General features: G+C 42.2%; 1 protein-coding gene and 1 pseudogene across 3 annotated transcripts in view; both read right to left on the bottom strand.

Annotated features, from left to right (window-relative positions):
• Positions 1–7,422: 7,422 nt before the first annotated feature.
• LOC143386308 (ectonucleoside triphosphate diphosphohydrolase 5 pseudogene) lies at positions 7,423–8,483 on the bottom strand (annotated as a pseudogene).
• Positions 8,484–16,170: 7,687 nt separating this feature from the next.
• The window catches only part of Tjp2 (tight junction protein 2), a 134,969-nt gene continuing 133,069 nt past the window's right edge, over positions 16,171–18,070 (bottom strand). For 2 of the 3 annotated variants that reach the window (XM_076846044.2, XM_076846046.2), the window contains one exon: positions 16,171–17,145. In XM_076846044.2, the coding sequence (XP_076702159.2) occupies positions 16,977–17,145 (169 nt within the window). In that variant the 3' untranslated portion in view covers positions 16,171–16,976. The remainder of the gene's footprint in view (positions 17,146–18,070) is intronic. The other variant, XM_076846043.2, reaches the window with a different exon arrangement.

Below are 18,070 nucleotides of genomic sequence, written 5' to 3'. Positions count from 1 at the left end.
CTTCCATTTTCCTGAAACATCCAGAATGGGCAAATCTGTAGAGACAGAAGATGGATTAGTGGTTGACAGGAACTGGGGGATGGCGGTCTGGGGAGTAACTGGGTACATTTCCTAACTTAATGGGTGCAGGGCTTCCTTTTGAGGTTATGAAAATGTCACAGAACTATACACAGGTGACGGTTGCCTAATATTGTAAATGTACCAAATGCCATTGAATTATATATTTTAAAATAGGTACTGGCTAACTTTATATTATGAAATTTTTTAGCTCAATTTTTAAATAAGAGATCAGATTTTGCATCTACTTTTTTTTTTTTTTAATCTTGTTTGTTGAGTACCTTCTATGTGCCTGTGCTCTGCTAAGCCTGAACTGTAACATATAATTCTCACAATCAACCTTTTGAGATAGGTGCGGTTTGTAAACAAATAGTTTACAAATGAGAAAATGGAGCGGGTGTGTGATACATGCCTGTAATACCAGCAGCTCTGGAGGCTAAGCCAGGAGGATCATGAGTTCAAAGCCAGGCTCAGCAACTTAGTGAGGCCCTAAGCAACTTAGCAGGACCCTGTCTCAAACTAAAATGTAAAAAGGGCTGGGGTTGTGGCTCAGTGGATAAGCACCCCTGGGTTCAACTCCTAGTACAAAAAAAAAAAAAGGAAAGAAAGAAAGAGATGTGAGGCACAGTTAGATTACATAATTAGGCCCAGGTCACATTAGCAACAGTTTTCAGAGAAGGATTCATGCATGAGCAGTCTGTGGTGGGGCCAGCATTCTGTATCACTGGTCATTTGCTCCATTATGAGGGATTCTGCTCCCTCAGCATCCTCAGAGGATAAAGGAAGCCAGCATATATTGGTGACAGGGCCAGGGCCAATATTTTTATCACTCTGGGACATCTCCTAACTTAGAGTCTTCATTTAATTCTCACTACTATACCTTGTGGAGAGAACTACTGATATTCCTATTTTGCAGATGAAGAGCCTAAGACCCAGAAAGTTTGGTCAACTTACCCCATAGGGCCCTTGAAGAACTGAAGCCAGACTTGCTGAGATGACAGCTCTTGATCTGAGCAAGAATAAAGCTTTGTCTTAGCTTCTCTCACAAAGCTTTTTCTTCTTGTCCATCAACCATCTATGCAGATAATGAGAAAGCAATGAATAGGACAAAGCTCTCGCCTCCCCTCTCGTCCCACAGAAGGAGCGCTGCCATTCTTTGACATGACCCCTTTGCAGGCCTATTAGTCCAAATGCAGAAGACCACACATTGGCTTCCTTCCACCTCTGTCACACACATGTCTATTAACAAAGAAATATGGATTGATTCATCACATGTTAATGAACTGAGGTCTAAAGGGGATTACAGGTATGGGAATAAGTCTGACAGCTGAGCCTAAAACTATTATCTGATTTCCTGTTAATGCATACTACATTATATTTCTTTAGAGAATTTTCAGAATGCATTTCCTTAGACCAAGTCTATAAATTCAACCTCTGCTAACAAAAGTGACAACAAAACCTCAGAAACTCCATTTGGCAAGATCCAATTCCCCAATATTGGTGGGGGGATCTTCTTTGGCCTTTATTTAGCACAGCTTTGGGAAATAATTTTCAAAACCACAAAAATATACACTGTTTCCTTGCTATCTCTGTGAGATTGGTTCTAGGACCCCCTGCAGGTACCCAAACATGCAGATACTCAGGTCCCTTGTGTAAAATTGCATAAAAATTGCAGAGTACCTATGCACATCCTCTCATATATTTTAAATCAGCTCTGGATTGCTTATGATACCTAATATATGTAAGTGCTATGGAAATAGTTGCTATAGTGCATTGGGTTTTTAATTGGTATTGGATTTTATTTTATTTTTTCCTAAATATTTTCCATCATGGTTGGTTGAATCTGAGAATGGAGAGCCTATGGATACAGAGTGATCTGTATCTGCCACCCTCCCCCAAATTTCTTTTTTTGGTGGGGAGAGGAGTGGATACCAGGGATTGAACTCAGGGGCATTTGACCACTGAGCCACATCCCCAGCCCTATTTTGTATTTTATTTAGAGACAGGGTCTCACTGAGTTGCTTAGCACCTCACTTTTGCTGAGGCTGCCTTTGAATTCGTAATCCTTCTGCCTCAGCCTCCCAAGTCACTGGGTACAGGTGTGTGCTGGCCTAAATTTCTATTTCTTTTTTTTTTTAGTTTTATTGATTATATATTTTTTTAAATACACGACAGCGGAATGCATTACAATTCTTATTACACATATTGAGTACAATTTTTCATATCTTTGTAGATACAGTATGTTCATGCCAATTCATGCCTTTATACATGTACTTTGTTTTTAATTTTTAGTTTATTGCATTATAATTCTTACTACACATATATACCACAATTTTTCATATCTCTGTTTGTATATAAAGTATGTTGATACCCAATTCAAGTCTTCATACATGTACTTTGGATAATGATGTCCATCACATTCCACCATCCTTGCTAATCCCCTGCCCCCTCTTTCCCTCCCATCCCTCTTCCTTATCTAGAATTCATCTACTCCTCCCATGTTCCCCCTCCCTACCCCACTATGAGTCAGCCTCCTTATATCCGAGAAAACATTAGGCATTTGTTTTGGGGGGATTGGCTAAATTCACTTAGCATAATCTTCTCCAATGCCATCCATTTACCTGCAAATGTCATGCATTTATTCTCTTTTAATGCTATTTCTTATTCTATTTCTTATTCTACCCCATTTAAACTTCAGTAGCCAGAGAAAACAGGACCTGAAAAGATATAGTCATTGGTTCCCATGAGAGCCAGGAGCAAGTTCTGACCCATCTTGTAAAGTTAGCTGCAAACCTACCCAGGGAGCTGCATACATCTTCCAAAGGCTGACTGCCTATGTGCATAGACACAGCATGGTGCTTGGGACTGCATGGGGAAAGAGGAAGCAAGGTTGCAAACCCGCCACCCTCACAGGTCTACAAAGGTTAGTAAGTGAAGCTGGGCAGGTTATCTGTACAGGGCATCAGCCTCGCAGCTTCAGCTTATGGTTGTCATACAAAGACTTATGCCCAGCATCATCAAATCTGCCATTACAAAACAAAAAAACAAAGTCCCCCCAAATCTGGACTTGATATAAAATCTACTAATTTTTTCTAAAAAATGTATTGTCCCGTGTAGGCCAAATAATACATGTTTATAAGCTAGATACAAAAAAAGGGCTGGGGATGTGGCTCGGTGGTTAAGCGCCCCTGGGTTCAATCCCTGGTACCAAAAAAAAAAAAAAAGAAGAAGAAGAAAAAGAATGTTTTAAGTAGGAAACCATATAAAATGGTCAACAAACTATTTCAGAAGATACTCTGGGAGGGAACTCTAGATAGAGAAAAGGAACATTGAACCCAGAAACAAGAAACTTTGTTTTGAACCCGAACTCATTAGCTGAAGGGTCCTGAGCAAGCTACGGAACAAAGCTGTGAATGACTTATAGAATGGTTATAGTTTCACCAGCCACATGTACTATGCAGGGCTACTTCAAAGAACAAACCAATCAATTCAGGAAATCTCCTATACTCCAAAGAATCATGCAAATAGAAGAATTTACAGTGTAATCTCCTTGAGGCAGTGAGTCGATCACAATCAGAACACAGTGCCTATCTGCACAGAGGCACTCAATAAATATTTTTAATTGACTTAATATGCCTTCCTGTTATAATCCAAATTTAGAGAATGAATGTTTTTTATGACCTACAAAATAGTTTACAAGATTATTAAGCATTCTGACTCACATAATGACTCACATAATAACTATGGATCGAAGTTCCCAGACTCAGTGAAATTACATGTTAATGTGCAGATTTTTGTCTGAGAGAGTTGCACATCATTTCTCTCTGGTGGAAAATATATCTACAAAGATTATAATTTATTATTTTGTAGGATGTTAGCTTAATTTTGTATTTAACTCAGAATTCTTAATATTCCTTAATCAGATTGCTTTTATTACCCTCTTCCTTAAACGTTCTTTAAAACATCTTAAGATCTTCCCAATTCCCTCATTCAATCACAGGCTGAATAAGTCTTTCACATGCATTCATTTTATAGTTGCATGAGAATCATAATTTCACATTTTTGAAGATTACTCTTGAATGCTACCTGTGTTTTCCTCATCAAACATGTAAATACAGATACTCCCTTCTTTGATGGAATATAGAAAGGAGTGGGGAGCCGATTTGATCACTGATAACTGGAATACTAGAGGACACAGGTGAGAGGCTATGAGAAATTAAGGAATGACTTGGTGCTAAATTGGGGGAATCAGAGAAGGCATCAGAAAATGTAGCCTATTAGCTGCACCTGTAAGGGAGAGTAAGGTGTTGGTAGATGAGGAGGACTACTCCCAACACAGAAAAACAGAATTCTAGGAATGTGTTGGGATCAAGTACTTTCATATAATTGGAACATACATGGGTTTTGCAGGAGAAAGTTGCCTGATGCATTATTCAGCTTTTTATCACTGTGACCCAAATACTTGACAATAATAACTTCATGGTTTCAGAGTTTTCAGTCCATGGTCAGTTGACTCCTTTGCTCTGGGCTTGAGGTGAGGCAGAATATCAGAGTGGAAGGGTGTGGTGGAGGACAGCTGCTAGGTTCATGGTGGCCAGGAAGCAGAGACAGGGAAAAGCCAGGGGCAAGACAAAAGGCACCCTCCCCAGTGACCTACCTCCTCTAACCATGCCCACCTACCTATAGTTACCACCCAAGTAGTACGTTCACATTATTCAGCAAATAGATTAACCCACCAATGCAGTTACAGCTCTCATAATCTAATCTTTTCAGCTCCCACTAGTGCTGCATTGCCTAACACATGAGTCTTTCAGGGGACATTCTTAGATCTAAAACATAGCACTTGGAAAAGGATCGGGGTGTCTTTGAGTCCATTGTTACATAAAAAACTACTCTAAAACTCAGTGACTTAAAATGACACTTATTTATTATTTCTCATACATCTGTAGGTAGGCTGATCTAAGCTGGACTCAACTGGAGTATTTCTGCTCTACATTTGCCTCGTCCTACTCTGGTGCCCCAGGCTTGCCTGGGAAATTTTCTCTCAAGGAATGGCATAGGTGCAAGAGAACAAGTCACAGGTGCTGTAGTTCGGATCTTAAATATCCCTTAAAGGCCCAGGAGTAAAAGGCTTGGCCCACTGGGTGGCACTGTTGGGAGGTGGTGGAAACTTTATGTGATGAGGCCTAGTGAGAAGTCTTTGGGTCATTGGGGGGTGTGCCCTGGAAGCAGGTTATAGGACCCCTGCCTACTTCTCACTTTCTTGTGCTCGCAGGCTGAGGTGAGCAGTTTTCCCCTGCCATATGCTCTTGCCATAATGGCTGACTTGCCACTGGCCCAAAAGCAACAGGGCCAAAGGATCATGAACTGGAACCTTGAAAAACAAGAGCCAAAATTAACCTTTCGTCTTTTTAAAATAATCTCTCAGATATTTATTACAGTTGTAGAAAGTTGATTAACAACCACGGCCAATCCAAAGGCAAGTGATGGGGAATTATATTCTGATCTTTTAGTGGGAAAAACTGTAAAGTCACATTGCAAAGGACATAGCACAAAGAGGGGTGAAGAATTGGAACCAATGATGCAATCTACTTAGGGACAGACAGCAGAAGCCTTAATACTATAGTAAAGAATTAAACTTGGGTTCTAGGCAAGAGGAAGCCATCAGTGTTTTTAAGCAGAAGGAAAGCATTCTCAGATCTATGTTAGAAAGATGATTCTGTCTGCTCCCTGGGTGGAGGATTAGGGAGTTTAGAACCACCTGAATTAGAGTAGTGGCTGTGGGAAAAGGGACAGAGGGACAAATTTAAAATAGTTATTAAATAGACTAAAGCGGGCCATCATTTGGAGAAAGAGTAAGAAAATCGAAGACCCCACTCAAGTTTCTAAATTGATATAGTGAAATCATTGACAGTGATAATAACACTAGCTGCTTTTACTGAGCATTTATTTTGAGTCATCTACTATTGCAAGCTTTTTTTTTTTTTTTTTTTACAGTTTCTTTCTTTTTTAATACTACACATGGAAAGGAAAACCAAGTAATTTTTGTTACTTTATTTAGGGGAGGGGGTGAGACAGACAGGGATGGAGGAGGCAGGACAGTACAGAGAGAGGGAAAAAATACTGGTATTGATGGGTCATGGGATTATAGGAAGTCCGCTGAATGTAGCATGTAAGAGGAAAACTAAAATATTCAAAGAAATGAGGACTCCAAGGATTAAAATGAGTTTTCTTTGGTTCCCAGGGACTTGTCTCTGAGCTCTCACTCCAAGGTTGAGTTCCAAAGCTATTCTTTTTGGCTCACAGGGCTCTCTGTGTCATACAAAGACTCTCAATGATTTAAATTCTAGAGCCATCTGTGCCCCGCAAATGGTTAGGTAATCGTTCACATTAGACATGTGAAATTAATTCTACCCAAATATCTAGGCTCAAGGTTCCTCCCCCTGATAAAGCCACGTAGTATACTCAATCCAGGTACTCCCCAGACTAGCTCAGAAAATGACCAAGTCTTCTCTTCTTCTCCCCTTAAAAAGGTTGTTGGTGAATGCAGGCCTCAGAGGAAGTGCTTGGCATCAGTGGGAGATGCCCAGACTGCAACTGGTGAAAGGTAGCCCCCAAGGCCCAGCCCATCTCTGTGTTGTTCACTTTCTTGGTGAGCTGTAAGAGGTCTATCTCACCGGGCGCAGTTGGGCACATCGGTAATCCCAGCAGCTCTGGAGTCTGAGAGTGGGAGGATGGCGAGTTCAAAGTCAGCCACAGCAAAAGCTAGCCCTAACCAACTCAGTGAGACCCTGTCTCTAAATAAAATACAAAATAGGGGTGGGGGTGTGGCTCAGTGGTCGAGTGCCCCTGAGTTCAATCCCAGGTACCTCACCCCCCAAAAAAGAGGGCTCTATCTGCAAAGCCAAGGCCATCTTTAGTAGGGCAGGGATGTAGCTGAGATCCAATACGTAGGAAAGGACGGTCTGAGGTGAAGTTCTCCAAGTTATCTTTACACACTTCCCTGGCTTTTTTTTCCCCCAAACTCTTCAACTTTTAAAACACCCCCCTTTTCATAATTGATCATGTGTGTTTCAATGACTCAGTCATAATAGTAAGAGAAAGCATAGAAGGACCTTCCTTGGATCTCCTCTGGCTGGTGAAGCTTTCCTTGCACCACTGTCAGCACTTCATTGTCACAGGGCTCAAAGCCCTTCCCTTCTCAGTTGCCACCAAACTGCTATTTCACACCCGCAAATATCCAATCTGCTTCCAACCTTCTTCCGACCATCTTGGGCCTCGGGGGCTACCTTTCACCAGTTGCAGTCTCTGGGAAAGTGTATCCCAGAGACAAACTCCGGAAAGTGTGTCCATCAATCCCTTCTGTCAGCAGGGCTCCCAGTGTTGCCAGTCCTGCAGCTTTAATCCAAATCCCAAGTAACTCTGTGTATAGAGCTTAGAAGTGCTATTAAACATCTCAAAGGAAGTTGCCGCAGTCCAACTGGGCAAAATAACTGGGAGGTGACAAGCAACTTGTAGGATGAAGCGGGAACTGCTTTATTGCGGAACAGCAGAGGTATATATATATATATATATATATATATCTGATTACATACAGCTTGACTCAATCAGCATCATCCAATCATAGCATTGCTCCCCTACAGATACAGCAATCAGCCAATAAGGAGTCCCCACCATCTTGATGGCTCGGTGGTGTTGCCTCACAAACCACTCCTCCTGGCAAACTGCCAGGTGCCATCTTGACTTGATGGCGGCCTCCAACAGGAAGTGATGTAGCCCTTAGGGGTTTGTTCCAGGGTTTTCTCAAACTGGGGCAGGAATATGATTTGGATAGAGCACCCCTCACCCCACCCAGGTCCAGAGTTCCCACAGTCTCTCTACATGGCTGTGGCCATGTAGTTAACCTGTTAGGAAATTCACAGTAACCCAAGCCAATATGCCTTCATAGGATCCATCCATGATGCTAACACTGTCATCTGGGACCAGGAAAGGTGGCTTCTTGAAGATCTCCTCCACCTCAAAGAGCAGGGCCTGGGCTTTCTGTTCTGGCAGTAGGCGCAGTCCTGTTGTTGCCTTCAGGACCACTGGGGTCCTTGTGCAGTGACTTCAGGGAATTTCATCTTGGCCACCTCCAAGAGTTCTTCAACACTCTCAGCACCTGCTTAGGTTGATCTACAAAAGCAGAAAGTCCTGGCTTCACAGAATTAAAGATTTTTCCCTTCCAGAACTGGAAGCTGTCCGGGAATGTTCTGCATGAAGACGTAAACATGAATTCGAGTTCCAGTGCTTCCTGCATCAAACATAATTCCATACAAGGTGCTGGCACTGACATTTATGGGACACATGGAAGACAGGAAGACACCCTCAAACCAAGTCTGCTGGTCTCTGTGGAAGACAGTGCTACAAACACAGGCTACCACCAGCATGGAAAAGACTGTGCCCCAGGAAGTGGCCACACTCTACCTAAGGTGTGGTGACTTGAAGTTTTGGTTGTGGAAGGAGTGCTGCTCACAATCCTGTAGTGGCTTATGTCCAGATACCTGGTCTACCTACTAGGACCATAATGATCTTGTTTGCATGAGGATTCAGCCAACATACTCCACATTTCTATGTTGGCCAGGAATGTGTGAACCACCTTTGATGCTCTTCGCCCTATTGTAAACCTTTTGCACCTACCACAAAAGGGTTACAAAAAACAAGACCTCATTTTAGTTACAGATTTCTATCTCTGTTTTATGAACAAGAAAACCAAGGCTTAAAACATTGAGTAATTTGTCCAAGGTTTTACAACTCGTGGCTGACAGAACTGAGGTTGGAACTCATTCACAATCTCTATGGGCAGCCTTGAAGGACAGGGATCAAAAGGACAGGAATCAGCTTGAGAGAGGAACTAACATTGCATTTGGAGTAGTGACCGCCTTTGTGACTTTTATATCCTGGCCCTCTGGTCTATTTTTTTAAGCAATAAAATAGCAGCATATTTATTGGTGTAAAACATCACTTTGAAATTTTTAGTTACCTGAAGTTGGAATCATTTACATATTAGATTTGCCCAGAGAATCATATGTTTCATTTTGACTCAAAGTTACATTCATTTGAAAATCAATCAGAACCCATCCCTCCCTACTCAAAGCCCTCCCAAACTGGCTGTGGTTCCCATTTCTCATCCTTAGGTAAGTGTATCCATCGTTTCTATTGCCCACATATCCTTGGGTGGATCTCTCTTTACGTCCTGTAGTGTCTACCAGAACAGATTTAGGATGGCAAGAGGCTGGAAGCAGGTGATTAAAGTGGGAAATAGAGATCCTGTGTGCAGTGCTGAATTAGGGAAGGGCTGGGGAGAAGGGAAATTTGTTCTAGTTCCAGCCCCTCCACGTCCCTTCTTCCAGGTCCTGATTCTCTCCATTCCTCTTTCTCCTTATCCTCCGAGACAGATCTACTCTCAAAGCTCAATACATCTCTCCCAGGATCATTGATTTCTCCTGGGATCTTCCTTCCCAGTTATCCACCCTGGAGAGACTCAAGCAGAAGGACTGAGGGACCTGGACTCAGGCCTCCTAAGGTGGAGCAGCATCTGAGGACAGTGCAGAAAAATGAAACCACTGCTGACTTTTTTTCTTTTTTTTTAAGAGAGAGAGAGGGAGAGAGAGAGAGAGAGAGAGAGAGAGAGAGAGAGAGAGAGAGAGAGAGAGAATTTTAATATTTATTTTTTAGTTTTCGGCGGACACAACATCTTTGTTTGTATGTGGTGCTGAGGACCGAACCCGGGCCGCACGCATGCCAGGCGAGCGCACTACCGCTTGAGCCACATCCCTAGCCCACCACTGCTGACTTTTAACAATTGGTGCATGAAATAAATATCAAAATACTATTATTGCTAAAGCACCCACTAGTTTGGGAAATGTAAACTGTGCCAACTTTATGTCTATATCTATCTATCTATCTAGTCGGCCCTCCATTTCTGAGGTTTCTTCATTTTCAGATTTAACGAAGGATAGAAAATAGAAAACACATACACACACACACACACACACCTGTATTAAACATTAATATTTATTAATTTAATTATGTATTAAAGCAGAATTTTTTTCTTGTCATTGCCCCATAATCTTACAGGAAAACAACTATTTGCATAGCATTTACAATGTCATAGGTATTGTAATCTAGAGATTATTTAAAGTATATGGGAGGATTGTGGGGTGATATGAAAACACACCACTTAATACAAGGACTTTGCCTTCTTCGGGGGATCCTGGAACCACTCCCCCAGACACAGTGCATGACCCCTGACTGCATATAAATGAGATGTAAAATAAAGGGAGAGCAGGAAATGTTTTATTTCTCTCTCTCCTTCTCTCTATATACACAAACATATTTATTATTTGCCACTCAGCCATTTATTTTACATCTCATTTATTTTGCTGAATATTTTCAAATGTCAAATTTTTTATGGTGGTTTCAACCATCATTTGAATCCTCTTCATTTTTAGCTCTTGAAGGCCTTCTTACTAATTAAAATTAATTTTGCTCTTCTCTAAGCAAAATATAAATATATAATGTATGCCCATGTAGGGCATATAAATAAGTCATAAAATCTATCCATTTGTGAAGACATTTATAAATAATTCTCCATTCTTCTGGCTCATTCCTTCATTCACACTTTAACACTGGACAAGAAGTAAGGCTACAGAGGTGGCCCCCATGGCACCAGGGCTGGTGAATTATGATGATTCATTTTAGGTGCCAACTTGGTTGAACCCACAATACCCAATATATGGTCAAACTTTATTCTGGATGTTTCTTGAAGCCGCCCTCCCACCCCTGTTTTTTTTTTTTTTTAATGAGATTAACTTTTTTTTTTTTTTTTTTTTTTTTTTTTTTTTAGGTTAACATTTAAATTGGTGAACTTTGAGTGCAGAAGATTGCCCTCACAATGTGGCTTCTCACATCCAAGCAGTTGAAGGCCTGAATAGAATAGCAGACCTGGGACTGGGGTTGTAGCTCAGTGGCAGAGCACTTTCCTAACACGTGTGAGGCACTGGGTTCAATTTTCAGCATTGCATATAAAGAAAGATCCATTGACAACAAAAAATATTAAAAAAAAAAAAAATGAATAGCTGACCTGCCCCTCACTAGCAGGAATTCTGCCCGCAGACTGCCTTTGGACCACGAACCTTCCCCTGGGTCTCTGGCCTGCAGGACTATCTGTGGATGTTGGACTGAGCAAACTTACACAATTTTGTACATCCATGCTTCAAAATAAATCTCTTTCTCTCAGTACATCACAACCTGTTGGTTCTGTTTCTCTGGAGAACTCCCCTAGACAGATCTGAAAGCTTTTCCTTCTTCACTCTCTGTAGGGACAGTTCTTCTAATGTCTCTCCTAGCCCATCCAAAGACATTGTACAGAACAGAACAGAAAATCCTCTAGCATATCTTGGGTCCTCTTTTTCCTTGCTGTGGGCACCCTGGTTTCCAGTAATTCTTCCAGACTGTAAACCCCGCAGGCCTTAGTCAGGAGCCTCAGTGTTCTTTAGTTCCAGGTCTTCAGTGGACATAGCTCTTGTATTTTAGAGCCGTTAACAGGATGAACCAATCCAGGCTGTGGGATGCCATCCCTGGGAAAGTGCCCTCTGGTTTCACTATCGGGCTGATGGTGTTAGGAGACTGGGCAATGTGTAACCTTCTCCTGCCAGGGGCCACAGCAGGATTCTGTCACTGTTGGGTACTCCAGACGGTCTCCCATCTACTTGTGGTTTAAGATGGGTCCCCTTCCTTCCCAAAAAAAGCTACGATCCTTTTTGGTGACGGACTCCCTTTCTGCCTGTAGAGTTGACAATGGGAAGGAAGCCCTTCCAGGAAGCTCTTGTACCCAAGAAGTCTTGGTTTCTCCCTAGGAAACCTCTCAGGTTGTCAGGAGGCAGCGGAGGGAGAGTGCCTCACCTCCTTGGCACTGGACCGTCCCTTCACTCTCAGCCTCTGCAGGATGCTGCTCTCTCTGGTGATGGTCCATGGCTGACTCCCCGGTAAGCCCAGCCTAGTCCCCAATGTCTAAAGCCCCTCCATGGACAATTGAGATGGGCCTTATGACAACATGTGACTGGTTTAGCAGATCTCCAACCACAACGGTGGCTTTGGTTGCTCGCATATCTTTCACCCAAGAAGCTTCCTTGGAATGGGACCTGGGCAATTGTTTCCCTAAAACACAGTTCAGCGGGGCCCTAAAGAAAAGCTGTTGTGTCTGCTGGCATTTCTGGGGGTTTAATGAAAAGTTGAAACTTTTAACTCCCATCTTAAAGCTGCCAGGGCTGAGACTTAGAAGCAAAGGAAGATGGGCACACTCCTGTGAACTGGTTTTTATATATTCCTCCCCAAATGCATTATTCATTTGGATACAGAGGTCTCTCTCTGAGGATCCTCCATCTCCATATTCTCTGTATCCTGCAGCAATTAACCCATCTTTAAGGGATAAGAATTTTAATGGATCAGAATGTTAGAACAAATAAAATGACCCCAGCTGGAGAGAGGGAGAAGAGCATGTGTCCCCTTTCTCTCTAGCCAAGGTAATTTCTTGAAGGGACTGTCCCTAAAGAACTTTTTTCAGAATATTAGTGCCAAATGGTGGAACCTGATGTCATTCTGGAAGAGCTGTCACCCATCTACCTACCTGGCTTTTATTTTATTTGGTACCCAGGATTGAACCCAGGGGCACTTAAGCACTAAGCCACATCCGTAGTCCTTTTTTCTTAAATGTTGAGAGACAGGGTCTTCCCAAGTTGCTTAGACCCTCACTAAATTTCTGAGGCTGGCTTTGAACTTGTGATCCTCCTGCCTCAGCCTTGCAAGCTGTTGTGATTACAGGCATACATACTATAACCAACTTAGAAGCATGTTTTAATCCGCTTTTTCATTGCTGTGACTGGAAGACTTGACCAGAACAATTGTAGAGGAGGAAAGGTTTACTGGAGGGCTCACAGTTTCAGAGGTCTTGGTCTATCAAAGGCCAGCTCCATTCCTCAGGGCTCAAAGTGAGGCAAAACATCATGGCAGAAGTGTGTGGCAGAGGGAAGCAGCTCACATGAAGATCAGGAAGCAGAGGGAGGGGTCTCCACTTGCCAGATATAAATATATACCCCAAAGCCAAGCCCCCAATGCCCATCTCCTCCAGCCACACCCCACCTGCTTCCAGTCACCACTCAGTTAATCCCATCAGGGAATTAATTCACTGATTGGGTTATGACTCTCACAACTCAAACATTTCCCCTCTGAATTCTTACATTGTCTCACATGTGAGGTTTTGGGGGATACCTCACATCCAAACCACAACAGAGCAAAATTCTATCACAAATCTCCATGAGGTCAGTACCAGGTCCTCAGAGCCTACCCTTTCACATGACAGTCTCTGCAACCACAACGGTGGCTCTGATCGCTCGGGGGGTGGGGGGGTGGAGTTTGGGGACATCCTGTTCCCCATCAACACACACACAGACACAGTAGTCCTCAGACAAGGTTGGAGGCTATTGATAAAAATAGCCCAGTCCACCCACTTTGTGTGTAGTTATTTTAAACCACCACCAGCTTTTCTTGGTGAGAGTAAGTTCCAGTCTCCAGCTACAGTTTTCTGCACTTCCACAAAAACCACTTATATGCTAAACCTGGTCTTGGGGTTAGTGACCCAAATTACCATCTCTCCCAAACCTCCCCAGCCCATCACGGCTGTGCATTCATCTATCCAAGTCATAGCTGAAAGAACCAGTGGGCTCAGAGATGGACCACAAGCCATGCAGCATGTCTCTTTGGCAGAAGAAGCTGAGCATACTCCTTATGAGGTATATGACAGCTATCTGGAGTGTAGAGAGAAACTAAAGGATGTGACCCAAAGGCAAGAGGATAGTGCAAGATTTCAATTAAGTCTTGTGCTTTATTCCTACAAATGCATTTTAGTTTTGCATTTTCCTCCATGATCTGTGAATGTAAAATGCCCTTCCCCCAAAAGCAAATGCATTTCTCCCAAAAATGAACATGTTTACCTTGGAGCATGTTGCCTGTCACATTCCTATTCTGGAATCATTGTTCCTAGATACTCCAGAATGGATGTCTGCATAAAGCCAGATGGCAGAGTGATGCTTCTACTCTTGTTATTTCTGGTCCTCTCTCCAAAACTTTTACTGTGTGACCCTTGGAATTGTGCTACTGCCCTATATAAAAGAACATGGTAAGACACAGACATCCAAAATTGTCCTGGTAAGTATGCTGTTGCCACATGAGATGCCACAAAATAAAAATGGAGGACAGAAAATTCCTGAAACCTTCCCTGACATTTACGGAAATCGTGTGCTCAGTTATATCTCATGTTCCAAAGAGCTGCAGACCTGAGAGCACACATAGTGACTATCCTCTTGCAAATGGCTTTCTCTTCCCTATTCTGATATTCTTTCCTCCTTGTTTGCCTAGCAGCATCCTTTTTTTTTTTTCCATTTTACTCCAGCATATTTTAGCAGCTTCAAATCCTTCCCAGAACAAAGCAGAATATGAATCTTTAAAAAGGCAGGGGGAGGCACTGGTGGTGATTGGACACACTACTGAATGTTATTGGGACCAGAGGCCCTGTCTGTCTGCATCATTGAACACATCACAAAATTGCTTAAGATGACAGCCAGCTTCTAAGATGTCCCTATCTACCCTTCCTGAGTTTGCAAAGGGCTCATTTCTGTATTTACAGGACGAAAGTAAACTAGATCATCAGATATTTAACCAGTGTACATTTTCTCCTACTCACAGGTGGATTTTACTTATGAAATATGTTAATTTTTTTAGTTAATGCTTTGAGTACTTCTCAGAAATTCAGAAATGGTTTAGGAGTTATAGCACCCAGATTGACAGAGACCCCAAGCAAGGACACGTTGACCATCCAACTCAAATTATGAGTCAACTGAATTTCAAACTCTACCAAAATACAGGATTAAGGACTCTGCATCCGTTCATATCTTAAAAATCCTTAATAGAACCAAGGCTTTTTTCTCAAATTCAATCTATTTTTGATTCGTATAAGCCTAAATTCCTAAAGTGTCTTGTGTAACTTTTAAACTTATTTTAGTATTTCAAGAATGAAAGTAGAAAATGAATGATGTAACTTTTTGAGGAAGCAATTTGGCAATAAATATCAAGAGCCCTAGGCCTCAGCTGGGGCTTGGCTCAGTGGTAGAGAACTTGCCTAGCACATGCAAAGCCCTGGGTGTAATCCCCAATACTGCAAAAAACAAAGCCTTAAAAATGTTCCTAAATTTTCATTCAGTAATTGTACTTCTGAGAATGTACTTGCAGAAAAGGACTAAAATGCCGGTCACTGATATACAAAAATAAGGATTATATACATAGAGGAACATTTCATGTAAAAGAGACAAAAAAAAATGGAAATTATTCAAACAGTCAATAATAGCGGAACTGTTCACTTACTAAGTGATCAAGGGATAGATCATTCTGCAGTTGTTAATCATGTTTACATGGAATATTAAGTATCTGAGAGAAATGTTCTTGAGAGAATATTAAACAGAAAAAGTAGGAAACAACTGCAGATTTAGTACATACTCAAGTGTCACACACAGACATCCACAGACATGAAGGAAAGGCATCAAAAGACCCAGCAGGTGGGATTATGGATAATTTTTCCTTTTTCACAAGTTGTCTTCACATCTCAACATTCTGTAAGGAACAAGTTCTCAATTGTAGGATAAATAATTAAAATAAAAGTTGCCTGGCGCAGTGGCACACACCTCTAATCCCAGCAGCTCAGAAGGCTGAGAAAGAAGAGCACTAGTTCAAATCCAGCTTCAGCAACGGCAAGGTGCTAAGCAACTCAATGAGACTGTTTCTAAATAAAAATACAAAATAGGGCTGGGGATATGGCTCAGTAGTTGGCTGCCCCTGGGTTCAATCCCTACTACCCAAAAAATAAATAGATAGATAGATAGATAGATAAAAGTTATGCTTAAAAGTAGGAAGACTGGAGTGTGGCTTAGTGGTAGAGTATGTGCTTAGCATGTGCAAAACCTGGGTTGGATTCCTAACACTGTAAAAAGAATGAAAGAGAGTAGAAATTCACCACAAAGCAGATTATTGATTGTAATGTATTCCTTTTTATTAAATTATAAAACTGCTGCCAATACACAAACTTGTGGAAATAAAATAATCTTTTCTCAAGTATCTGCTTTTGTGGAACACATGGTTTGAAACAAAATAATTCCAGACCAACTTCTTGGTCTTCAAGCTATTTAGCACTTACAGACATACTACCAAGTACAGCTATTATATGTACAGTCAGAATTTATGAAAAGTATTATAAAGATGAATGCCTTAAAAAGATGACACAGCATAGCAAAAACCAGCTATTAAACTGGTACAAAAATTTAGTGAAAATACAATTTTAGTCCATTATGGCTTTGCATAAAGCTTCAAAAGAGGAAAGTTTAAGACACTTCTTCTCATCAAAGGCACTTAGAGAGTTGTAATAAAATACTTCTTTGAAAGTAGTTTGAGTCCAACAGTATTTTTTATTCCTTTTCCCAGGTCTGCCTCACAGTGAAGCAGTCCTTAAAGGCAGCTATAAATGAGAAAAAATAATTATTGCTTCTTAATATACATATTAAAAATACACAAGACAGGATTAATACAGATGTTGGTCCACTGAAGCAAGTAACAGTATCGTACTGTAATGTTCCTCTTAATTCTGAGCAAAAAGCCATAATAAACTCCTCTGCCCGGTCCCAGACAGCGAACCTGGGTTCGCATGGGAAGCAGGAGCTCCGTTACCAACACACCTCCACGGTGTGTGTTAACTGGAAAAGATTCAACCCAGTGGCCTCGCAGGCGTGCCCTTTTGGTGGCTGCAGGCCCAGAAGAGTCTCTGCTTTGACAGACACCTACAATTCCGTGTCCCGGTACCGGGCAGGCTGGCCATAGTAACCGCGCTTGGAGTGCTCCGCCAGCTGTTGGCGATACTCCTCTTCCTCCTCCGCTTCACTGCCATAACTTCCTCTGGCATCCTGATAGTGTCTGGAGGGACCCTTCTGCGGCTCCGGGGGTCTGGAACTGACAAAGTGAGGGTGTTACATACCTCCCAGGGCACGCCCATGCCCTCTGGCTGCAGGCAGAGGTGAAGCTTGAGTGCAGCCGGCAAGCATCCAAGGCAGATCACTTACTGACCTCTGAGCACTCTGCCCATCAACCAGAGCACTTCTGGCTCCACTCCAGGTCCACAGAGTGGTGAGGGCAGAGAAAGGGTTAGGTCAAGGTCAAGGCCGTGGCCCACTTGGACCGTGAATGGGGAGCATCTGCTGGGTGCTCCCTGACCTAAGTTGCCCCACTGGATAAAGAGAGGGTACCTTCCTCACCCTCCCCAGCTACAGCCTCACCTAGCACAGAGAGTCTCTGTCAATGTCAGGCACCAAGTCCCCTCAGTTACCAGAAGCAACCTGGCCATGTTACCATCTAATTGCTAAAGAAGAAAAGTCCCTCTAGCTTTCTATTGCCATAAAACTAGACTCTAGCTTCCAATCAAAATGGCCACGGAAAATGTGATTTTTTTCCCCCCATCCTTGGAAGTAGGAAATGATCCAGTCTAAAACCTCAACATGAAGACACTGTGGTGATCCCTAGTGCCTGTGAGCATTTTAAATAGGAAGCATCTTAGCAACACTGGTCAATTGCTTGTCACAGTCCCTTCAGACCCAGTTTGGCATAAGTGGCCTGATTTTGCTGCGTGATGCAAAGGAATTAAGGAGCTTGGCTAAGAGGCACAAAACAGTTAAGTGACAGAAAAGGGCGAAGCCCTAGGAATTTTGCTCCTGTGCTATCCTGACACAATTTAACAAAATTGTGCTCCAACGTGTCAAAAGCTACCAGGCACACAAGAAAATTACCATGAATTCTTGACTATAATCTTTATAGTTACAATTGATGGGCAATTATAGGTGTAGGCCTATAATCCCAGAAGGTTGGGAGGTGGAGGCAGGAG

The sequence above is a fragment of the Callospermophilus lateralis genome, chromosome 2, assembly GCF_048772815.1.
Source record: "Callospermophilus lateralis isolate mCalLat2 chromosome 2, mCalLat2.hap1, whole genome shotgun sequence".
Lineage (NCBI taxonomy): Eukaryota > Metazoa > Chordata > Mammalia > Rodentia > Sciuridae > Callospermophilus > Callospermophilus lateralis.
This window is presented reverse-complemented; position numbering and strand designations above follow the sequence as displayed.